The sequence below is a fragment of the Prunus dulcis genome, chromosome 5, assembly GCF_902201215.1.
Source record: "Prunus dulcis chromosome 5, ALMONDv2, whole genome shotgun sequence".
NCBI lineage: Eukaryota > Viridiplantae > Streptophyta > Magnoliopsida > Rosales > Rosaceae > Prunus > Prunus dulcis.
This window is the reverse complement of record NC_047654.1, coordinates 6101513-6125824: the sequence shown is the minus strand read 5'-3', so window position 1 is coordinate 6125824 and position 24312 is coordinate 6101513. Positions and strand designations below refer to the sequence as shown.

Here is a 24312-nt window from a genome sequence, read left to right as displayed (position 1 = left end):
CTAGCCCTAAAAGTCCTATTTATGATGCATATGACTTTTGCTACAAGTTAACTAGGAATAGTAAACCAAAACCCTATCAAATTAGGCTAGAAAACCCCAAAAATAATAGAAAAATCAAGTCAAACACGTCAAAACGTCTAAATCACGTGCAACACTGTTCATGTGGCAACCGGTCGTCAGGGTTAGGCGACCGATCATATGGAGTTGAAGACACAATTTGAGCTCTCTATATAAAGCGATCGGTTATCGGCACACTGCTGCTCTTTTCCGCGACCTCTTCTTCTCCTCTCGCTGCTCTCCTCTTGCAATCTTTGGTTCCTCTTCCTTATCCTGCATCATGGTGAGCCAAACAACTTCAACACATTGTTACGCTTCAAAATAGAGACGTAACAACGTCATGCCCAATTGAAAACATAAAGTATAATATAAAATTCAAACACTTAGGCCCACTGTAGACCTTATTTATTTTTCACTTAGGCCCACTTTAGATCTTATTTATTTTTATCAAGACTTTAACATGCGTACAAACATATTCTATACACATTTGGTGAGAAAAGTAGATGCCTCGGACAGCGAACAGAATCATGTTGATCACCTTGCTGCTATAATTGGGTTTGCATAGTTTTGATGATATGCCTTCTTCTCTAGACCATATTTTGCATGATGATAGCTTAAGTCGGGCTTTGCCTCAAAGTGTTCTTCGTTAATTTCTTTTCTCCTGGGGCTTGCCCCTCCATGTAACCAAAAAAAAAACAAAGTAGATGCCTCGGATAGCGTATGTATTGTTCATACTTTCGGACTTGGGCAACTTGTGAGGAATACACTTTAGACCAATCCAAGGATCCTGTGGACTTGCCTTACCTGTTCAAGCCCATAGACAGCTACCTGTTTATTCGATACTCGGTTACCTCGCTTCTTATGTACAACAACACTCCTCCCCTCCGCAGTCAGAATCCTATGAAACGACTGCACGGATCCACCAATGAAATTTAAATCCATCCATTACTGATTGTCCACAAAGCTCAGAGTAACTTGGTAATTTAAGCATGTCAAGACTTTGAACAATTCCTAGGTTGAAGTGGGCATGTTTCTAGTGGGTAGCCGATTGCAGGCCTAAGTTTACACAATTTCTGGTTAGCAGAGAAGTATGGCTCATCACTTGTACCTAATGTTTTAGATTTGCAGTTTAGAGCGAGCGAGCAAGGTAGGAAATTTCAGGAGAGAAGATTTCAGGGGGAGTGAGAGAGAAGTGTGAGGCTTGGGCTTTTAGAGAGAGAGAGAGAGAGAGAGAGAGAGAGAGAGAGAGAGTTAAGCTTTAAGCTTTTGGCTTTTGAAAAGAGGGAGAAGCTTATTCAGAAATGGAGGCCAGCAGCAGCAATAGTAGTAGCAAGAGTGGCTTGGTGGTGGCCAATGAGGGAAGGCCAAGTGGGGGAATCCGAATAGAGAATCCGTTTACTTTGAAAGTGGGTCAAGTATTTACAGGCTTTGGCATAGGCTGCGGTGTTGGTATCGGTGTTGGTCGCCCCATAAATCTAGGTACCGCTCTGTCTATTGAACTATCTCTTTTTCTTCCACAGCTTTCTCAGTCTATAGTCTAATTTTATGTGGAAGATGGACTTGGGGAAGCTCTTCAAACCCAAAAATGCTGAAAACCATCAGACACAAGTTGCTAAGAAACCATGTATTACTTTCCATGTTCTCTGTCATTGCCCTTGTTGTTTGTTTTTGGAACTTGGGTCTGTTTGGTTGCTGAGAAAATGTAGGAAATGGGATAAAGCTGCCATTTTGATTTTTTGGTATATCGTTTTAGTAGGAACCATTTTAATCTAATAATTTACAGCAACTGCACGGATGGTTGGTTGGTTCGGATTTTGAATTTGATTTTTTGCTAATATGCGTGTAATGTTTGTGAAGTTAGAATTTGGTTGTTCTGAATCTGAAGTTTGTGCATTGTTATCTTAATCAATGTGTATTCATGAGTAGTGTCCATTTTCAAGCTATGGATTGTCTGTAAGCTGATACCTTTAGATATCAGTTATTTTCAAGCATGCTTTCGCACATATGTTTTTAAAGAGTTAAATCTAGAGAAAGGAATAGGGTGGCAAGAGACAATTCTATTTTGCAATAATATATTGATCCATGCAATTCAGTATTTGGATGATTGATAAGTGATGAGAAGTTGTGCAACTTTGTATCTTTTCAAGTGGAGATGCTATTGACAACAATACTATCAAATTTCTCTTCTGTGGTTGTTATGGTTGTAGCAGATATTAGTTAACCCACATATTGATTTAAATTATGTACACCAGGTGCAATACCAGTACTAAATCAAGTCATGGGTGCCACACGAGGTGCTACTGATGCATTATCTGGCGTTAGCAGACATGTAAATAACTCTGTAAGTCAAATATCTTCTTCTTTTCATTTTTCAGTTTTGTGAGTATCATTGTCATTGTCATGAAAAGAGGAAGATAAGATGATTACTGACACTCAAAGACTTCCTCAAGCTCTTATTCCCATGTATCATTCTTCAGTTGAGGAAGCTGGGAGCAAAGAACATTGAAGCAGGCATTGGATGTGGAGTTGGTATTGGCCATGGTTTTGGAGTTGGTATGTCATGTTATGCGTTTCTAGGGAATTCAGTAGTACGTTTTGTTTCATATATTTGCATTTTCTGATGCACTATTATGGAGACTTATGTTTACTAGTTCCTGGTGAAATGCGTTGTGATAGCTGGTGCTTGGTTTTTCATTTCCTGTATGATATGTCTTGCCTAATTTATAATCAGAATATTTGGTGATGCAAACAGATTTATCACTATATTTTGATGAGTTGTAGAAGGGATTCATGTTTTATTTAAGTAGTGCAATTTCATGCATGTGAAAGAAAGTTTTGGCTGAGTTCCTTGGGCAGGCTATCTGGCATTCACAACAGCCCTTCAGCCTATGTAGTTGTTTATGTCCATTCTTGATAACAGTACATATTTTACATTTGGGAGTCTAGCACTGTTCAAACTCTTTGTCCAGTGGAAGGAATTTGATCAGGGGTGCAGATTTCTGGAGTCATAACAGAACAGTATTCACGTTTCAACAAGAACAGATTCTTCTGTTTAGATTTTTACTGGTTGCAATTATTTGAATAGTGACTTCATGACATTGTTCCAAAATGTAAATTGCACAGTCTTCTTTAAAAAATCCAATTGGCATTATATGCTCTGACCTCATGCTATAAGATAATACATCAGTGCTCTGTAATTCATGCATTTTAACAATATTCGTTTTTGATAGCTGAATTGTTGATTTCCAATTGCAGGCCTTGCTGTGAAGCCAGGGGTGTTACATCAAATTCAATTTCATCTTTTAGTGAGTATTAGTTTCTCTTGTCATGAGTTGTTGCTTGTTACAGTCTACTGATTCATTAACTCTATATTCTCTAGCAAGGAATCACAAAGATGATGGTGAAGTTTGGAGTTGCTCCCAATTTAGCCATTGGTCAAGGTGCCATCCCAGGTTCTTTGCAAAGGACCATAGGCATTGTAAATGATCCATCAAGCCAAAATCCAATGGGAAGTAGCATGCAGTTGGCTACAAAGCCACCAGACCATAAATCTCAAGGTTTACCTGGATATGGGAATACTGGTACTGCTTCAGCCTATGAAAATTTTACCTCAAAAGGCTCTCCAGTTGATACACCTTTTGGCAGTCGAACAGAAAAAGTTCTCAGCAGTTTTCTTCAGAATCCAGTTCTGAAAGGAGAGGAAAGTGAATCAAATGAAGCGGTATGTAACAGATGGAACATGATTACTTATCAAAGAACCATATAAAATTGTTATGCAAATGTGTGATACGAAGATTGCATTTTCTAAAGTAACTTGTTCCAGTCTTACAGGAGAGCCAGGGGGCATGTTTGTCTTCTAATTTTCTGCTTCATTTTCTTTGGGGAGGTGTTTGCAGTAGTTTGTTTTGATTCCAACTATAATCACTTGCAGCAGTGATTACCGTAAAGTTCTTAGTCAATATATCTAAAAGCTTGGGGAATTACTTGTCTGCCTACATAGCAATGGGTGGTTCTTTTTTTCCTTAAAAAGGATGTTCAAAAGTGTAGAACTGCATTTCCATTTCATGGGAAGTTCAACTGAATCCATGATTTTCTCATGTTGGTGGGTGGGTGGGCTGGCTGATCCCTCATTATCTAATCTTTTCTGTGATTATCTAATTTTTGGTTTTACCTGTGTAGGCTGGACGCTTGAGGTCGGAGAACAAAATGCTTCAAATGGTAATGTTTAATATCGGCTCATAGCTACCAGTTTATTTTCCTGCAAATTTTTGGTTGTGTTTATTTTGTTTTCCTTGTTTTTAAAAAATTGATCTTAGATACATGTTTGATATGATGCTATTGCCTGGTAAAATACCAGTAACCACTGGAAAAGTCTAAATTTATGGAAAGCATTCTTTAAGAGGCCTCAAGTCATGTTAATATCCTTTCTCTTTTTTCTTTTTTTATACTTAGAATTGTCAAATTGAAATTGCCTATGCATCAGATATTGAAACACCAGCAAGTCATTGAAGAGCTCATGGAGGAAAACGAGAAGCTTCGCCATGTACTACTGGAAGACCTGAAAATACCACCTAGCAAGCTGCAAGCAAGTTATTCAAGTAAAAACAAATCTCCATGTACAGATTGTTTTGAGTGTCGAAGAAAACAGAGAAAAAAATAGATGAGGTATAATGATTCTGTTAGAGTTCAAGCGCCTTGACCAAAAGAACAATATTAACTGATACGGCAATACCCCTTGACTGGAGTTTGGACCTTCATGGCTTGGTTACCCAACCATGTGAGGAGCATGAGCTGGGTTCAGTGGGTGACAAACTAATTAAAGAGATACAGGTAGAGTCCAAGTTACCTTACAAAGAAATGTATTCAAAAAGATAAGCATTACATATACAAACCCGTTGAGGTGCACTGGTTAAACTTCTGGGGTAAATCAACCTTCTTGTTTTCAGATATCTCTATTCTTTACATCGTCCTTTACATTTAACATGTTTGTGAGGCACAGCAGACAGAGTGCATTTCTTGGTAAATTGAGTTCAGCTTTCATTTTCTGTGCTGGCAATTTTTATCCATGTTGCTGGTTCCAAAATCCAAATTTTGCTGACCATGTCACTGTATTATCTCTGATTTATTCATATTGCTGGTTTCATTTTCTGCATGGTCCCGACATGTAAATGACAGGGTAATGTGATCGACAAGTATGGAGTGTTTCCTGAATCTTAAAGAGAGATTTATGCAACACATCATGCACACATGCCCAACCTAAGCACAAGTGCTCACATGCAATGTTGAACAAGTTCAAATGACATTCGGCTTGGAAAACATTCTGAATACTTTTGAACTTTTTGTGAAAAAAACTGGATGTGTTACATTACTCAATTAATAATTAGTCATAATAAAGTGGTTTGCGAAAGTGGTTTGAAACTCTCTCCTACCATTACTGGTTTCTTGCTTATCGACTGTTGTCATATGACTCAGAGTAGCCAAGCTTAAAGCCTCCAAATGTCTCTTTGAAGGTTTGGCAGTTCAGAGCAGAAACCACGAGATATTCCTACGGCCGTGTTTGGAGATTGGAATTGGATTGGAGGTACACTGAATTAGAGAAGATAACATTAATCCAATCCTGTATTTGGTACTATTCATGATTAAGGGACTGAATTAACTAAAATATACTATTGCATGGCCTAGCAGACATAATCCAATCCAACTTAATCTCAATATTTTGGCGAGATTTATAATCCTACTACATTTAAACTTAGTACAATTTGATATTTTTCGATCAATATTGTTTTTAAGCCATTAAATATTTAACCAGAATTATAAATCTTATCCAATCACATAATTCAACTCAGCAAATGTATCCCTATTTTACATGTAAATGCATTAAACACCTGCTTTTCTTTTACCGACTTACGAAATTGAGCTCCTGCGTGGCAGAGTTGGATGCTCTTTACTTGGCAATGAAATTTTCCTTTTGACCAAAAAAACATTGCATTGAGCACCTTTATTTGATGTGAGGTCCTGCCCTGCTGTCCAACCAAGTAAAACCCATCAACATTGAAAATGCCACTATATTAAGTGTTGTCTGTCTCACCGTACGAGCTTTGTGGCATCATTTTCTTAACAAAAATTCTATATGAATAAAAATAAAATAAATTTATTGGCACGTCCATAAGCTCGAATTGAGAGAATAGTATATATAATAAGTGAACTGCAACCTAGCATAAGGCTCACCCTTGCATTGTCACATGCACTATGTGACATGTAGAGGATCAAGCTCATACTAGTTTCATTTGGAAAAGTTTTAACGTTTCAATTTGACAAAGTTAAGGACCTATATGTTCAAAGCAAAAATAAGCTCCTTAGGTTCCATGAAAACATGCCTATTAGTCATGGGTTCCATGCTATGGTGTCCCAAACAAGAGGAAGGAAGAAGGAGACGTTGGTTTGTACCTTAGTGAGGAGAAACTCCGGGTCCCAAATCAAACCATGCATGTTTAGCTTGACATGTTTTCTAAAGGCTTTTAGAGGGAACGATTGGTTTTGGTGTTATTTCTTCATAGCTAGAAAAAGGCAAAGGATGAATCTTGAGTGTTAGCTTTTTCAAATGGTATCCAATGCTTAATATATTTTTTTTCTTTCTCATGAAACGACATAACTCATATTTGCTTTAAGAATCTAATCACCAAAGCATGGAACGCATCCTTTCCTTGTGACTTATATAAATTAACTTCTCCACCATGACGGGTACTTCCCATAATCAAATTGCAGAAATAAGGTGGTGTTTGGTTGGTATAGAAAGAATATAGAAGAATGGGAATGGAATGAAAGTGATTCTATTGTTTGATTGCAAAAAATTGAAATTATTAATGTAATGAACAATACAAGTTTTTTTTTTTTGGTGATTGGGTTTTACGCGAAAATTCAATTTGGTCACTGCATTTCGTCAACAAATTGAGGTAAATCCTGGGTTGAAATCAAAATTATGATGTATGTAAGCAAAAATAAAAAGCCAAACCAAATTAAAATGAAATCAACAACTTAACAATATATTTTGGTGCTATATCACCTTCATTACATTTCCTTGCCATCCAAAGTCACAATACAGTTATCGCTCAATCGATTCAGGCTTCAATATAGCATCCAATCCGTGACCTTATACCTCACAATTTTGATTTGAACCCAAGCTTTCCCCCAATTTGTTAAACCTTAATAGCACAACATACCCTAACTCGTTGAGTTAGAGGAAGAATATTGAACGTGCTTCCTAAAAAAATAAAAATAAAAACTGCACTTAACGGAAGATAACAAAATGTCTATAAATTGTAAACTTTGGGAAACACAGTGACCAATTTGGCTAAATTTTTTTTCTCAGTGACCAAATTGAATTTTTATGTACAACTAGTGACCAAAAGGATATTTAACCCTTATATATATATATATTCAGAATTCAAACACAAGATCTAATCATATGTGAGGTTTCGAGCTATGGTTTAAATTTAGGATTTGGAGTCTCTAGGTCAGAATTTTGAGGTCCCAACAGAACCTCAAATTCTTAAGAAGAGATGAACTAAACACATGATCTTGAGTTGTATTGATGAAAGGACATTGCTTGGGAAGGAGGCATTCCAACTTTCTGTAGATTATAATTTGACACATATGCAAAAATAATCAAGAAAAACATAAAAAGAAAAATTTCTACACACATGTCAAACTGTGATTGATAAAAATAGTAAGAGTTCCTACTTTCTAAGAATAAAGCAAGTATTTTCCATAAATACACCAAAATGCACAATAACTAAATCCCAAAACACAGTACAACATCAAGCTGTATTTGAATCGATTTACAAGCCATGTGAGCTAGAACTGGAAAACTCTCTTCTCTCTCTCTCTCTCTCTCTCTATTATGTTTGTGGGGCTAAAAAACCATGTGCACATCTCACTTTCCAATTCATGTTCTTTTGTCACTTGCATACTTAGCCCCACCTTCAATGACCATTCATTCCCTATGCTTTCACCACCAGAGGCCCCTTCTCCCTTAACCCTTCTAACCCACAATAACAAAAATTGAAAAATAAAAATCCAAAGGACACCATCCTATCCCCAAAAGCATTTCACCATCCCATTTCTTCCACATAATCCTACCACCTAACCCTTTTTTCCCCTCAAGAACCCCCCAAAAAAAAATAAAAATAAAAACTTTCCCTCCCTCATTCCTTCCCCACCAATTCCACTACACACCAATGACACCATTTGCACCAATGCATCACTTCACCATCTACCAATTCCAGCAAGCCAACTACCCCTTTTACTAGGGCATCTAAATTTCTTTTTCTTTTTCCTCCTTTTTTTTTCTCCTTTTGTAATTAATTGGTTGAGTTTTTTTAAAGCTGTTTGGTATATTCTCCCATGCACCTTTATCTCACAGTTTTAGTGTATGATTATGTGTATCAGTGTATGTATCAAATGGTCTTATGCAAAAGATATATTACAATTCATTAAGAATCCATCCAACCACTAGAGCCAGGAGTCCAAAAACATCTTTTTGTGACATGAAAAAAAGAAAAAAAAAACCCTTAATAATGATAAAATTAAAGTACATAGGAAGAAGAATGATTTGGGTAAACTTAGATTAGATTCTAAAGCCTGCTTAGCATTGTGTGGCAACATAAGATTAAAATTAATGTTTTTTCATTAGACCGTGAATTCAACTATTAATTAAATATGTTAGATTGTTAGACTGTGAATCGGAATTATTATGTATCACCGGATTTATGAATGTAGAGTTAATTAAAACTTAGGAAACACAAACAAGAATCATGGATCTCTCTTATTATTCGTCTAGTCATCATGAAAATGCTACAAAAGAAGAGCTATTAAGTAGATCCAACAAATGTGTCCAAACACCCTGCACCCTCTCATAAATCACAATGGACCTCCCAAAAACCATCAACAAAACCAACCCAAACCCAAAAGAAAATTTTAAAAAGAAAAGAAGGGGGGTAACAATAAATTATAGGAAAACAAAGAATACACAGATATACTAATTAATCTAAATCTACATAAATTAATTTCAAAGGAGAGCCTGTGTTCTAAGCAAGGACTAGCGCAACTCCACCCAAGAATGCCACCAAGGCCATGCTGATCCCATGAACAAAAGCACCTGAGTCTGGACTGGATGGGACTGGGGCTGGTGGCTCTGCAATGGAGGATCCTGTAGATGAGCCGGGTCCCGGTGCAGCTGGTGCAGGTGGTGTGTTAGATGGGCCTGGACTTGCTGGGCCTGGGCTTGCTGGGCCTGGGCTTGTTGGGCTGCTTGCTTCCATAGGTGGGGCGGCAGCAGTTGGTGGTGTAGCCACCATGGACGGGGGCGTTGCGGTGGTTGGTGGGGTGGCTGAGGTGGTGGGAGGAGTAGCTCCAACGGTACTAGGTGGCGGCGATGCGGTGGTTGATGGAGGTGTTGCCGCCATATATGTCGGTGGAGAGGCGATGGGGGTCGTCGGTGAGGCGGCGGTCGGCGGCGGCTTTGGCTTGGAGGGTTTGAAATATTTTGGTGCCGAGGCTGGGCCTTGAGCCATGGACAATGCTACAAGAGCTAGTAACATTGCGAGGCTGAGCATGGCACGTGTGAGAGCCATGGCTCTGTGAAACTGGAGTGCCACAGAAATGGAGAATAAGGTTGGATGGAGCAAGAGCTGAGACACAGTGAGAGAGAGAGAGAGAGAGAATTATGTGAGGAATAGGGGTTGGAGAGGTGAGGTTGATATATAGAGTAAAGGAGTACAGAATCTTTATTGTGGCAAACTTTGAGTGCTTGGAATTTCATAGCACAATTGCAGCTGGTTGACACCTATGCATTGAGAATGACCTTTTTTGGTTTTGTCAGTAGTCTACAAATTATTTTGATGACACTAGTTTACAAAATAAGAGATAACGAGAGTAGAATTTTAATGGTAAATATAGAGATATCGATGATATTATAATTATACAGTCTCGATCTTTTGGATCACAAGAGTTCAAGAAATTGTGGTCACTCACCGTTGGATATTAATCTAATAGTTCAAAAAAGTTTCTTAAAATAAGTGCAAGAATGAGTGAACCGTTGAATTTACATCCAACGGTGAGTGACCACAAATCTCTTGAGTCTCTATAGTCCAAGAGATTAGGACTGTATAAAATCGTAAATATAGCGATATTTTATTAAAAATATCAATTCTTTTTCAGACATGATATTCGTTCATTATTAAAGGATGAACTGTCCTTATGATAGCGAGACTATATCGATACAAAATTTGCACAGCAAAAGAATGGACCTATGCGTTCATTATTAACGTATAGGTGTATGAATTTGGCAAGCATCATTTCCCCAACAAGAAAATATTTTATTTTCCCAGACATTAACTTAAAAGCATGAAACTGCCATGAACCAACCTGTCCCAAAAGCAATTTCCCATCACAGAATAAAGACTGAGCTGAGACAGAGAGGAAGCTGCGCAAAATTGTGGTGGACATTGATTGATTTGTATAATTTTTCTTTTTCTTTTTCTTTTTAATGTTTCCACTCACTTGTCGTTGGGGAGACTGTAAATTATAAAAGTCATTTGGGGACTTCGTCTTGCGCATTGTGTTGTGGGCACACACCGCATAGACTTTCTGGGTAACTTTGTCCCACCAAACTTGCACGGGAATCACAGTGACAAAAGCAGCCACCAACATACAATAATTTGAGGAAAACCCTAAATTTTGGTATATAACTCACATCAATGAGATTGCAAGTATTCATTCAGGCATATAATAAATCATTAATTGCTTCATCTATTTTATTTTTCTGTTCTGATATGTAGTCTTGAAGTAGATATTATGCACAAAGGGTGGAACTATGAATTTTTCAACGGGAATCTTTTTTTTTTTTAGTACTTACAGTTTTTATAAATTTTTTTTTAGAAATAAAATTATATATTTATATAAACCAAATATAATAAATGCAACTAAAAATATATTATCAAAATGAAAATATGTTCAACGAGAATTGAAAGTGTACCTATTTTTATCGTTGCCCTGCAACTAAATTCATAAAGAATTTGACTTTTTTGAACCTTAATAAGTTAATACGTACTAAGTTATATATAAAACAAGTCAAAATATAAGTTTTATTTTTTTTCCCCAAAAACCTCTTTGGCCTGCAGCCCATAATGTTTTGCCCGTGATTATGTTGTCAGATTATAAATTAATTAAGATCGTCGATTCATATAAAAATGTATTAGGCTTTACGATTTCATGACGTAAGTATGTGACAATATAGCATTACTCAACATTTCATTATATTAAAATGAACTCATCATATATATGTATATAGTCCTCTTCTATTGAGGGACACCCTTTAGAATACCTTACGAATTATTTTCAACAATGGTATAAAATTTCCAAATGAAATTTTCATGTGGAGGTGTTGAGGAAAAATTAAAATTTGTGCTTTGGATTTTGATTTGCATATATGGAAATTCGATGGATATCTAGCCTCAGCTGTTTGCAAGGAGTGAGTGGATAAGAAAGGGAAAGCACTGCAGCCTGCAGTAACAATTCCATGCCTTCATTCTGACATTTTATCTACTTTCTATCAAGAACAGTCATCATCCCGTTTATTCATGTACATGATCAACATGAGCTTGAATCTAGCAATCTTGAAATATATTAAAATATATAAGATAGTTTTCTCTATTTTCTTTTTAATAAGAAGAAAGTGACGACGTACTGTGAGAGGCATGTCAACCGGTAATAAATAGACAATTGCATGACCTCACACAGTCTGCATGTCGACATGTCGACATGTCTCCACTTCATCGTAACGTTTTTTTTCCTAACTTGGATTTGGCACATCCCTACGAAGATGCAAATTTCCCTATTCATGTAAAGTTTTATAAAGACTACTATTTGTGATGGATGGGGTAATTTTGCTAGTTTTGATAATGTTTATATAATTAAGTTTATTAAATAATGATTTTTAAAAACCAATAATTGTATACAATGATGGAAAAAAGGGTATGATTTGTTTATTTATTTATTGTAATCTCCAACATTGATGATAGAGATTGATGGCTATGTCTGAGTTGAAGCTTTCAAAACGACATACTTTCTCTATTGCTACAGCCTACAGACACAGGACATGAGTGAAATACTGTGTTAACTATTTGGCATATGAAAGAGCACTAAAATGCTTTACTTAACTAAGACAAGATCCAACACAAAACTTTACACCAAATCAAGTCCTAGATAGTAGCTACTAGGCCCCACAAATGGCATCTTGTTTTTAGATTTTTATTATGGCACACCCAACTTTCCGACGACGGCCAATATTAGTTGTTCAAATTTAGGGGAAAGTTGAAAAAATTCTTCACTAGAAGCTGCAAGAGTGTTCTCAAACAGGAACTATTACTGTAGAAAATCGACAATATTGACAGCATCTGCAATATCGACATAATTCCGAACCTCTGCACTTAGAGATTGTGTATTTATCTACACTTCACAACATCTTCACCATCCTAAGAATTTTTTTGGGTGAGCAAAGATATGCATATATCTTTATGTCTTTGGGTTGGAATAAGAACTTTTATGCTGCCCGTTATTTTGAGCCAAATGTAGGGTTTGTAGCATTTTTATGAGGTGTCATCACAATGGTAGGGCCACAGATTAGGGAACATATTCATGAATTGAAAGGGGAAGAAGAGGAATATTACTTGCCACAGAAAACAATATGATTAATCGTGATTGAGCTATGTTTGGTTTTTTATGCACCCATCTTTAGATTTTTAGTAAAGTTTCAGTCTCCTAAACAGAGCTAGCTTTACTTATGTGATTTTATTGCAGAAGTTCTTTCTTTTTTAAGTTCTATGATTGCTATTAAAGTGTTCGTTTAGTTTCACAGCTTGCAAATTAATTCAGTAAACATTAGTTCTCTTTTCTGTTCTCTTCTTTTTGTTTTATTTAGTAAAGTATCAAACTCTCAGAGTAAATGTGGGAGGTAAGTTTTCAATTGACTTGACTTATGGGAATTGATCCATGATTGTTAATCCCATTACTATTTGTTTTCATTATTACTCTGAAAGTGTAACACAGTTAACAACTTTTTTACAGTCAATTTTCAACAACTTACTTGTTACTTAAACATCAAAAGGAGCCGACGGGGTCTAGTCCAGTAAAAAAAGACATTGACTTGCAAACAAACGGTCTCAAGTTTGAACTCTCTTGGCACCTTGGTAGTGTGTGTGAGAAATCCTCCCTCCTCCTTGTAATACTATCGCTTGTATTCCAAAAAAAAAAAAACACACACACACATAAAAAAGAACGCAACAGAAGGAGTTATTGAGGTTTGGCAAACAATTACTTCCAAACCTGAATTAATATGTAGAAATGACAATTGAGCTTGGAGAAAATGTTGACTGGTATAAAAAGCAAAGTTTTAACCCTACAAATATAAATGCTTTGAACTTGACAGAAAACCAAACAGCATCACTGCCGCCAAGTTCGGTTTCTAAACGGTAAATAAAGGATTGTCACCCAAAAGGGTAAAGTTCAAAGAAAATATTGAATTCTATCTTCAGCATTATCTGTAAACAAAATTCACCCAGATTGGACAGCAATTACTCAAAGTAAGCAAAATCTAAAAACTGCTTATTATTTTGCATATATTACAGAAAATGAACACCAACATGGGTGCTAAAAAAGCTCTACTTCTGAAGCCTTTCAGCTTTGACGTAAACTGATGCTTATGTTTCGTTTTGTAATATGGCCAAAGAAATTTGTTTCTCAAGACCACAAATTATCACCTACAAGTTGTGCTTGAATTTATCAACATAACGAAGCTTGTTTTTCATGATTTCCGGCATATGATGAAGCTTCTTGAGGGCATCCCTTAGTATCATCGTCGATCACTTAGAAGTGGTTGGGATGCAGGAGCTGCAGAAGAAAAGAATACCAGTAGTTCAAAATCAGCATTATCATCCAAATAGTGAAAATTTTGTTCTACGAACTGAAAATTATTTATCATTGTAATCCACTACTTGTTGAACACATCCCCACTGACCAGGATGGTTCTATCATGTAAGAGACGCTTACCGCTAAATACCATTAATGCTCTAAGGTTACTAGGAGATTATCCAGAGTCAAAAAGTTTTTTTGTAATAATCATGATCTGGTCCATTTCTCAAAATAAGGTTTTTGAACATAGATAGAATTGGTTACACCGACCATCCAGACATTTGTATCATCAGTGTTGGCTGGAGATGAGGTGGGAAGGAAGTTGTTTATAAAGCGAACAATACAAGAAGTATTACCTCTGGAACTTTGTCGCCCACCGGATACAGGAACTTGTTTGCAAGTCTTCTCAGCAATTTCAGCCATAACCAAACGTGATAAAAGAAGTGCCGCAATAAGAGCACAAATCATTAACATCACAAATACTGCATCCCATCCCTTTGTTGAAAGGAAACCAGTAAGAAGAGGGCCAAAAGCTGCACCAACTGATCCAGTACCATCAATTATGGCAGTAACTGTTGCCAGTGCTCGAGAATCCCCTCTAAGCGAACTGTGCGTACCAAGGTCTGCAGATACCGCAGTGGTGATAAGTGCATAGGGCCCATTAATAAACAAGCCAGCGACCATCATAAGTGCAATGTTGATATTGTGTGAAATACTGCCATATCTGCGATATAAAAGCATTGCTGGAATTGCAGCACACATGAAGCTGGCTGCTGTGGTAGCTCGAGCATTAAGTTTATCAGATATGTAGCCAGCAAGGATTCCACCAACTATGCCCCCTACATCGAACAAAGTGGAGAGGTTTCCAGCAGATTTTACAGAAACATATTCTCCTCCTATTTCTGCAAAAGCAAAAGAGAGAACAAGATGGGAACCTTATATTAGATGCATGAAGATTTTAAATAATACCTCAAAAAACAAGATGTGACTGGTGTTGCCTGGAAGTGATCAATTGCCAATGGCAATGTCTGGAAAAGAACAACACTTATGGAGGACGATGACATTCAATTCAAGTAAGTTTCGAACAGACAATTGGAAATTGCAATCCACAAAAGTACAGATGCACTCATGCATAAGATCAACATAAACATTTAGGGACACGTCATAGCGATATACACAATAGCAGCTTTGTCATAAGACACATTGCCTCGTTGTTACTAGTACTCAAAACACTGTTGAGAACCAGATAAACCACTCAAAGATAAACTAGTACTCATAAACTGGTGCAGGCTACATTCTTTGCAATAGTCAAAACAAGTTGCGTATTCAGTTAGTGAACCTCAAAGGAAGTGGACAAAAAACGCACCTGAACACCTATTTGTTAAAATACAGATTGTCAACTAGAAGCTCATGGCATATTTCCATCTCCGATTCGGTAAATCTAACTTATTGCCAAAAGGTAACTTCTAATCTTTAAATATTTGGAAAATAATTACTGAAGACAGCCTTAATTACTATAACCAATAATTCTTCAATGATCACAACGACTACCATTCATAGGATGTTTAAAGATAATAAGTTTATTACTCTCACTTTTAGAACCTGCTGGAATGAAACAAAAATAAGGGAAATATGTAAAATCTGCTAGACAACCAACAGACAGCAGCCCCATCCTATACGTGGATAGGCAGAGAAATGCAGTAAAAGAGAGAGACATCTAGCTGCAGTCCTGCCTTGCACCTTGCAAACCAACAAAAAAAAAAAGTGTGGAATGGGGTTTGAAACCCCTGACCACATGCAAACCAGAGGTCTGACTCCAAAAGCTTAAGCTATTAGGTAATGGGGCATTAATCTATATCAAGCAAACCAAATGAACACACACAACTGCAAAGATCAGAAAGAATGAGACATAAGATACAGAGAGAAGTTTATTTTGTGTTTATAACAGAGAGGCCCTAGACCCTAGTACACCACTCTTCTGCCAACATATTCTTGAATGTTAATAACAACCGATAGTGCTTGCAATGTTTTGAATCTTCTTATTCTAAATTAAATAGTAAAGAAAAAAGCAGAAGTTATCTGGCAATCCAGACAGCATTTCAAAATCTTACAGTTTCAAATCATACCAGTCAATCAAGATTGTCTATAAAATCTATGAGGGATAAATTACCTGTCTGACTTAAATAAAATGGCAGCCAGTACAGAAACGTGTAGGCCACAAGCTTTGAGAAGAAGAGGCACAGCGCAAAGGGTATAACTCCTGGTATTAGACAAGCTTCAAGAAGCCCAACACTTGTCCTGCTCACAGACCCAGCTCGGTTAATAGTTTGTGTTTCATCTTCCTCTGTAGTTTCTTTTCTTACATTAGCTTCTTCGTCCTTAGGGTTTGCCTCCAAATCAGAAGGGGAACCTTGTGGGAAAGAAAATCCAATGTCCTCGGGATATGGAGCCAAGAAGAAGAAAACCATTACACCTCCCACTGCAATAAAAGCACCTGGAACTATAAAACACCAACCCCACCCATAGTCCAGAACACTAGCAGCAAGAAGTGAGCCACTAATATTCCCAATGGAAGTATGTGCATTCCATATACCCATAATCAAACCCCTCTTCCCCTTTCCAAACCAATTACCAATCACAGCAACAACCGAAGGCCAGCCAGTTGCTTGGAATAACCCAGCAACCATTTGCATCCCAAGATAAAAACCAAACACATGAACATTCCAAAAGTATCCCATCCCAAATAGTGCAACAAAAATGCCACTCCCAATCATCCCGGCTGTCAAGAACAACCGGAGGTCCAATGTATCTCCCAAATGCCCAGCAGCATACATTCCCAAAGAGTAACATGCAAGAAATGCAAGATCAATCTCTCCCAACTTCGACGTCCCGTCAGTTCCATTAAACGGAGCCCAACCCTTCTCTATCAACCTATAATTCCCATTACCTCCAAACTCTTCCTTAACAAAAACCCTGCCAAACAAGGGGTCCAAGCCTAAGCCTGTGCCTTTGTTGGGGTCAGGATACAAAACACTTTTCACTATACTACTGGGTTTTCTTGAAGCATGGTAGCATGCATAAGCTATGAAAGTAACAAGCAAAATCACATATCTATATGTAGAAAGACTCCAATCTTTGCCTCTAATGCTTCTAATAAGCAAAATCCCAGGTGGGATTTCTCTCCTTGTATCAGAACTATGAGACATCCTCTCAAAACCCCACAAAAAGCAAGAAAAAACCAAAACCAAAGAGAACAAAAATTTCCTTTCACAAACCCTGCGCCACCACCTTCATATCACATTCATCTTTCAAATCCAAGAAAACCCACATTCATCTGAGAGAGAAAACGTGACCCTATTGAATTGAAGAACCATAGTGAAAGCTATTAAGAGCCAAAATTTCACTGGTTTGCATCGTCGAGACGATGAGAGGGAAAGCGTACAGGACGGGGTGGGGGCAGAGCATGAGCAAGGGGGAGTATACGTGGCGAAGCGTGAGTATTCGAACTCGTTCTACTGTGCTTGGGCGCCACGCTATTTACCATGTCGATTTTTGTGCCACGTTGGATGATCGCTTATCGAATAGTGTGTGCGTAATTGCTCTGCCGCGTAAGACACGTGGCGGTTGCTGGTGGGTCTTGGGATGTATGAATCACGCATGTGAACAATAAAAGAAGAGTAACGTTAAACTTACCACATTTTTATACATCTTTAATAAAAATGAAACCCACTAATACAATGAGATTCATCATTATTAGAAAGGTAGTAAACAATATGGTATAAAAATATAATACGCCTAACATTTTCCTAATAAGAAATGATTAAAGAATCCATCAATTAATCAAAAGAGGCGCATGTAGGTCATTAAGGCAGAGAGACCTAATTGAAAACAAAACCTAAATAAACTCCAACAAATTGGCGAATTCTTTACTGAACTAAGCTTATGTACAAGGATACCATAGATAAAACCCTAACGGAAATACACCCATACTATGAGGATCAAATTTGGTCATTTTTACTGAACTAAGCTTATGTAAGCCGCTTTGTCAAACACACAGATGATTTAATCATACAACATACACAAAAATCATCTAGAGCTCTTCTAATCACCCTAAATTCTGTAAGAAAATGCCCGCAAAGCTCAAAATCCGAATCAACTTTTCCAAATAGGAATTTTTCCACGGGTGCTACGGAGGTGAAGAGACAGGCATATGCTTGACATGTTCTTTGGAACAAAAGAGCTCATAAGCTTCCGGTCCAAGTAATCGCAGTACCACGGCGCAAGTAACTCTGAGACTGAGCCTCTTCCCTGGCGCTATGCTCATTCCAAAAAGTACTATATTCATGGGAGCTTAAAATTCCCTGTAAAACAGAGCAAGGTGCCCATCGGTGGAAAGAGAGAGCAGAATACTCGAGGGTGCCAGTTGATTGAATTCGACGTTGATTTGCTGGAGCAATGTAATACTTGGCCCATGAGTCATCACAATATTTTGTCCTTGCCACTGTAATAGGTACCAAGTCTGGAGATGCAAGAGATTGTCATACCTTGTAACATTAATTGTGGTCATTTTGCTGTTGTTGAAGACTGCAGAACATAAAAATAAGGCAGACATCAATAAAACACAGGTCCCTTACCTTTGGGAAGGATATATAAATATAAGTGCTACCTGTCAAGGTACAATACCACAATAAGGAATCTATAATTGGAACTTTTTGTTTTGCTTTTTTTCTCCCAGGTCTTGTTCTCCTATATGTTGCTAAAAAATATATATATATATTTTTTTTTGGGTTACAATCCACTCAATATCAAGATACAAACAATTTAGAACCCTATAGAACCTGAAAAGCTTTACTGTTAAAAGAGCAAGCATGAAGATTGTAAACAAAGAGTTTCACCACTTACCATGAAGTTCATGGTGTGCAGAAATTTGAGAAAACTAACAATCACTAACACAGATGGCAGAACCAAATCTATGAAAATTAGAATACCAGCACATATAGTTTCAAATGAAGTTCATACAGTAAGCAAGGTTTTATTTTTATTTTTTGAAAGAAAGAAAAGCGATGACAGCAGTGATGCACCATCGTCTAGCTTAAAATTTTATTGTTAGATATATCGGCAGTCCAGATTTAAGAAAACATCTTTAGTCTGGATTTACATAAACAAGTAGTAGAATGGTGAATATATCATAAAAATTTATGGAATCCACAAAAACTTGTTAAGGTGTGGAAATTTTGAATGAAACTTAAATACCCCAGAAACCACTGATGCATCCAAAAGAAAAAATCCTAGTACTTGATGAGTCAAAAAAGAAAAGTTGTCCAATATATTTTGGTTTACAATTTAGAAATCTTTTAACCAGATCCTAATTTCATAATGACGTGATTGTAATTAACTTTGAAGAAAATAGAAAAATACAAAAGAAAATTTTAACAACCTATCATTTACTGGTTACATCATCCCCATGAATATTATTACAACAACCCTGACTACAGGCTTATGTTCAAGTTATGATGATCTAACAGAAGACTTTAAAGGGTTTCCTCACCTTCTAAGCCTGAAACTCCATCCCCTTCTCAGAAGGCTTCCGTTTTCTTTTCAACCGTGTCGCACCAGCATCCTCTGTAATAGAGACACATAAATATATGGGAGGAAAACTGGAGACATATATTGTTGGATAAGAGCCAATTTATCCAGTAAAACATGGAAGAAAAAAGAACAGTTAAAATCTAATTACAAGCTCAATGTGTAGTTAAATCATCACTAGAGCTTTATATGTTGGGTGACAGGATCACATTAGTAATCAAGGGTTTCAAACTCAAGATCAGAGTTTTGAACTCAGTGTTTTGCTTCTTTTTTTAAGCAACAACGCCAAAACCTCATAGATTACGCTGACTAGTGGGGTTTGATTTAGTGATATTATTCAAAGGAGAAGGCCTAATGTTGGTTGTTACCTCATTTGTGTGTGATGAGAAAAACGGACGCAAGAATCTTGACCATCTATTATTTAAAGGTGAAACCCAAATGTTATTGTTTGTTATCACCCTATTGGCATGTTAATTTTATGCCTGATAGACGCACTACTGGTTTAGCTTTATTGTACTGTTTCACATATTCATTAAAAAAATTGCTTTTTTTTTAAAACAGAAAAAGAAAAGAAAAAATAGTTAGTTGTGGGGTTGTGAATTTGAATTTAAGCCATTGAAAAAAACCAAACTCAAAAAACACAAATATGCATGCAATGCATAAGCTTACCTTCAAGTGGACTTGATGCATGATTATTTGCACGTCCATTTGGTCGGCCCTCTTCTGAAATGGGGGAGCCAGAATTATTGCTATCCACCAACTTCGATGAACTTTCTATGCACTTATCTTGCTGCTCAGGAACATCAGGATAAGGAATTGCAGGTAAAAAGCATAGCTCCTCCTGTGACATATCTGAATCACTGAAAGCTGAATCCTTCTCCACTGTCACAATATCAACTTCATCATCTTCATTAACATCAGATTCTTTCACCTGAAAAAATAATTTTTTATTACACACATAAATAAACAAAAACTCTGCCCAGATTTTAATTTCTTCTCACCTTTTCAGTTTCAGGGATCAGATCAAATTCATCTTCTCGTTCTACATATTCCTCATTTTCCTCAAGCTCTTTGAAATCAGGAGCAAATGCACTCCAGTTCTCAGTGTAATCTTTGGCCCAGATATAAACCAAACCAGTCAGTGAAACAGAGACAACAATTGGGTGAACAGGATGCCATACTAAATCTATCAAGGCTTCCTTTGGCCCTTCCAGAATTTTCACAAGATGCCCGGCCCTATCCCATATGTAAATCTTGTGTTCCCCTTTGCTTGCAGAACCGCCAATCACCCACTCACCATCACCACTGAAACAAGGTGCTTTCCAATGCATCTTTGTGATGGCATCTTGAAACTCACGGAAAAGGGTTAAGCATTTCGATCCAACTGCTTTCAACTTCTCAACACTATCATCAATCCCATCCTGGGTCACATTTAGGTCACCTAGGGCTTTAAGTCCATCTTTCGAGGGGAGAAGGTTCTCATAGATCCTGATTGTTCTATCGTTTGAATTTGTAAGCAGATACTGTCCATTCCTGCTGAACACTATGTTCTTAATCACAGAACCTCCAGAAACAGGAACCATGGCACGCACTTGGACACTTTTGTAATCTATTAAAAGTATTTCACCTTTCGAGTTCCCCGCATAAACCAGATCCCCATACTTATTAAAGCAAGCGGCAGTAGGAGAAAAAGGAGTGCCATCAGAAATTTTGTTCCGTGATGAAGGGGCAAGTCCTGGGTTAACGTCAGGAATGGAAACTGGAAGAACAGTTGTGCTTCCTGCATTCAAGTCAACAATGATGGGAGCAGATGAGAGGGGGCATGCCAAGCAGAGAGATGGAGTAGAGGAACCAGGATGTAGCCGAGCTTGTAGAGGGGTTTGTTGGAGTATCGTTCTAGTGATTTTCTCACCACTGACAACATCCCATAGTGTCAACGACTTGTCAGCAGCAGACACGAGAATGCGATGGCCATACTTTGACCAACATACACTAGTTATGGCAGCAACACAGTCTTTATCACGAAGCTCCTTAGCAATACCCCTGGTCTCAAAATCCCATATGACACAATTTCCATCAGAGCACCCAGCTGATCAAGAATATCAAAATGAAGCATCAGCACAGAAGAATAGTTGGAATATCTCCGGTAAAGATTTGAGTGCACCAAATGCCAAGAGGAATGTAATGAATGCAAAGAATAAATTTAATTTGAAGATTTCCTGAAATTACAGCCTGCAAAATTTGACACTAAAAGGCATCAACACCTAAAAAAATTCTGGTTCCATAATGCATCTGCTTGATCCTTAAATTGGATAGCTAGCAATTCTACTTTGTCACAAATTGTGGATTCAACTCCTCATATTCGTTTCAAAAGTACAAATTGTGGACGAAGAAGAAGAAGTGAGTGGCGTATAAACTGACAATGGTGTTTCTCCACCCAATGTGCAACCAAAGTTACAGCCTTCTTCTTATTTATGAATAAGCCATTTCTTAAGCAAAAAGGAACCCACAAACAGCAAGACAAAACTAAAAGAACACAAACAGAAAATCAGATTTTTTGAAATACTCGTATTGCCATATTGCCCCATTGCCCAAAGCACTTACATTCTAACGAAAAAAAGTTCATAAAAAAAAACGAAGGGGGTGGAGAAAGGTAGAAACTTTACCAGCAAGAAGGGTACCACGGCGATTAAAGGCGATGCATTTCATAACCCCATGTTCCAAATACTCCTCTATCACTTCTGGGAAATCTCCTTGCAATGGGTCTTCACCAAATACGAATTACAATTGATTAATTAATTACACACTTATTTTTTTACTTTGTTCAAAAACCCATTCAAGGAAAAAGAAAAAGAAAAAGCAAATCTTTCAATTAAAAGTGAACTCTGGAGAGCGAGAAAGAAAGAGAGGCTTGCCGATTATCGAAGCGTTCATCGCCTTTATGAGTTTACACAACCAGGTCCTCTGCCCTCCTCCGGTCGGGTCGGGTCGGGTCGGTTGGAGATCTGGGACTTGGTGGAGATTTTGAAAGAAGAAGCGTGCAGTAGGATTAAGGAGTGCACCTTAATCAGGAGACAAGGCCGTCGACTGCAAGATGAGTAGGATGTGTTTGTTTTTGAAAGAGGAATGAGCGGCTGGATGGAGTTAGTTGATGAAATAATTTCAACCTAAAAAGTGGAAAGGGATTTTGGTTGGATGGAAGAGTAAAACATTCAATTCCCAAAAGTGCCCTTGGTAAAGAGTTCTCCAACCCATTTGGTCCTAAACCCAAATTTTCTCCTTTCAAAAAGTAATTATTTTTGGGTTTTGCTTGACTCAAACTGTTTTTTCCCCAACCCTCTAGACTCTGCAACTTTATTAAATTATTTAAGAACGGTTTAAGTCTAATTTTTCTTCATTTAATCTTTTTAAATAGAGATATTTATTCATATACCCATTCTTAGCACTAATGATATAAATAAACTCTTGTTTCCCTCTTTTCGGCCAAGGCAATCGACGAAAGGAACTTTTGGTCCTTCTTCTTTTGAGTGCGGGGCGTGCCACCACCAAGCCCCGAATTTGGGCTTGAATGGAATGTGAGTAGATGGGTGTGTTACGCTTCTAACTTCTAATCAAATGATTGATTGGCCAAGCAAGGAACCTCTTCTTGGCCTAGGTTGACAGGACCCGATCCTAATTCCACTTTGGAATTCGAACCAAACCCTGTACGTATCCGACATCTGGCAACTGTCGGGCACAAATGACCATTTTACCCTTCCTGCTACAATTACTATTAAAATTTTCTTTGGACTCCTGCCGAAAATTCGGCAGAGCCTCCCCTGTATTTTGACCAAACCCAAATTTTTCTACCTGTCAAACAATCAAATAATTCTACACCAACTGCCAGAATTGAATAACCAAGTATTCACCAGCTCCAGTTTTCCACTAAAACTAGATGTCAGAGTATTTTCTAAAGTTTACAAGGTTTCAAGGGTTTTTCTACAAAACTCTACCTCTTTTGGTGGCGCGGAAGCTATGAATGGCCCGGTGGTGGAATCCCTCGCACTTCTATGGCCTGGGGGCGAAAAACAGGTTGAAAATGTGAGTTGACAAAAATAATGTTCTTGAAAACAATTTATAACCATAATAACCCCCATTTAAAAATAAGTAAGGATATAAATCAATGGTTTGTCTATATTTCAATACAAGGTATTCAAATAAGCACGTAAAAACATACTGATGAATATACTCGTATAACTGAACAAATATATATATAAAGATATAAATGCGCGAATATTAAAGAAACTGGTATAAAATAACTGAAAATCATAACGGGATAAAATAACTCAAAATCCTTTGAAACTACCACCTATTTGTACCCCTGTCATATCCGTCAATTCCCCTGGCAGGTCTCGGGCGTCACGCAGTCTACCCGAGCCGCAAACTGGCGAAATCAGGGGACTATGATCAGCCTGATCCGCCGGCAGGTCCTCGATGACACCAAGTCAGCTCGAGTCGCTCTGGCAGGATGCAGGGGACCGTAGTCAGCCTGATCCGCAATCCTGGCAGGTCTCGGGGACACAGAGTCAGCCGAGCCGCAATCCTGGCAGGTCTCGGGACACCAAGTCTGCCGAGCCGCAAATCCTGGCACTCACGGTCCGAGCGTCCCCGAAACTTGTGAGGCAAAGTCAAGTGCACTGACGTAACTGAAATCAGACTGGA

At 37.7% G+C, this 24312-nt stretch overlaps 4 protein-coding genes across 12 annotated transcripts; 2 read left to right on the top strand and 2 right to left on the bottom strand.

Annotated features, from left to right (window-relative positions):
* The first annotated feature begins 700 nt into the window (after positions 1-700).
* Positions 701-5146, top strand: LOC117629255. Of its 2 annotated transcripts, none has more exons than XM_034361790.1 (7): positions 701-1536; positions 2310-2398; positions 2535-2610; positions 3313-3362; positions 3437-3778; positions 4237-4275; positions 4541-5146. In XM_034361790.1, the coding sequence occupies exons 1-7, from the start codon at positions 1359-1361 to the stop codon at positions 4715-4717; spliced, it is 951 nt and encodes a 316-aa protein (XP_034217681.1). In that variant the 5' UTR covers positions 701-1358; the 3' UTR covers positions 4718-5146. The 2 variants fall into 2 exon arrangements, with proteins under 2 accessions (XP_034217681.1, XP_034217682.1); XM_034361791.1 differs by lacking the exon at positions 701-1536 and adding an exon at positions 1569-1681.
* A 4109-nt stretch (positions 5147-9255) lies between these two features.
* LOC117628906 (WAG22 antigen-like) lies at positions 9256-9624 on the top strand. Its single transcript, XM_034361450.1, has one exon. The coding sequence runs from the start codon at positions 9256-9258 to the stop codon at positions 9622-9624; it is 369 nt and encodes a 122-aa protein (XP_034217341.1).
* A 3845-nt stretch (positions 9625-13469) lies between these two features.
* Positions 13470-17763, bottom strand: LOC117627259 (putative glycerol-3-phosphate transporter 4). Its single transcript, XM_034359238.1, has 3 exons — positions 16196-17763; positions 14382-14927; positions 13470-14004 (listed from the first exon to the last, which is right to left on the bottom strand). The coding sequence occupies exons 1-3, from the start codon at positions 17229-17231 to the stop codon at positions 13967-13969; spliced, it is 1620 nt and encodes a 539-aa protein (XP_034215129.1). The 5' UTR covers positions 17232-17763; the 3' UTR covers positions 13470-13966.
* Positions 17764-17925: 162 nt separating this feature from the next.
* On the bottom strand, positions 17926-22813 carry LOC117627260 (protein RBL). Of its 8 annotated transcripts, none has more exons than XM_034359244.1 (7): positions 22527-22751; positions 22278-22376; positions 20613-21700; positions 20281-20542; positions 19574-19647; positions 18660-18691; positions 17926-18569 (listed from the first exon to the last, which is right to left on the bottom strand). In XM_034359244.1, the coding sequence occupies exons 1-5, from the start codon at positions 22543-22545 to the stop codon at positions 19577-19579; spliced, it is 1539 nt and encodes a 512-aa protein (XP_034215135.1). In that variant the 5' UTR covers positions 22546-22751; the 3' UTR covers positions 17926-18569; positions 18660-18691; positions 19574-19576. The 8 variants fall into 8 exon arrangements, with proteins under 8 accessions (XP_034215135.1, XP_034215137.1, XP_034215130.1 ...); XM_034359246.1 differs by having other exon boundaries at positions 17926-18544; XM_034359239.1 differs by lacking the exon at positions 18660-18691 and having other exon boundaries at positions 17926-18609; positions 22527-22813.
* Positions 22814-24312: the final 1499 nt, after the last annotated feature.

Excerpts from the sequence above, each read along its gene's own strand:
- LOC117629255 (XM_034361790.1), top strand. The coding sequence starts at position 1,359 with ATGGAGGCCAGCAGCAGCAATAGTAGTAGCAAGAGTGGCTTGGTGGTG. Across the intron at positions 2,399-2,534 it reads GCAGACATGTAAATAACTCT|TTGAGGAAGCTGGGAGCAAA; the intron begins GTAAGTCAAATA and ends ATCATTCTTCAG. Across the intron at positions 2,611-3,312 it reads TGGCCATGGTTTTGGAGTTG|GCCTTGCTGTGAAGCCAGGG; the intron begins GTATGTCATGTT and ends TTCCAATTGCAG.
- LOC117628906 (XM_034361450.1), top strand. The coding sequence starts at position 9,256 with ATGGAGGATCCTGTAGATGAGCCGGGTCCCGGTGCAGCTGGTGCAGGT.
- LOC117627259 (XM_034359238.1), bottom strand. The coding sequence starts at position 17,231 with ATGTCTCATAGTTCTGATACAAGGAGAGAAATCCCACCTGGGATTTTG. Across the intron at positions 14,928-16,195 it reads ATTTTATTTAAGTCAGACAG|AAATAGGAGGAGAATATGTT; the intron begins GTAATTTATCCC and ends TTGCTTTTGCAG. Across the intron at positions 14,005-14,381 it reads TGGGCGACAAAGTTCCAGAG|CTCCTGCATCCCAACCACTT; the intron begins GTAATACTTCTT and ends TTTCTTCTGCAG.
- LOC117627260 (XM_034359239.1), bottom strand. Across the intron at positions 21,701-22,277 it reads CCGTGGTACCCTTCTTGCTG|CTGGGTGCTCTGATGGAAAT; the intron begins GTAAAGTTTCTA and ends ATTCTTGATCAG. Across the intron at positions 19,648-20,280 it reads TGCATCAAGTCCACTTGAAG|AGGATGCTGGTGCGACACGG; the intron begins GTAAGCTTATGC and ends TCTCTATTACAG.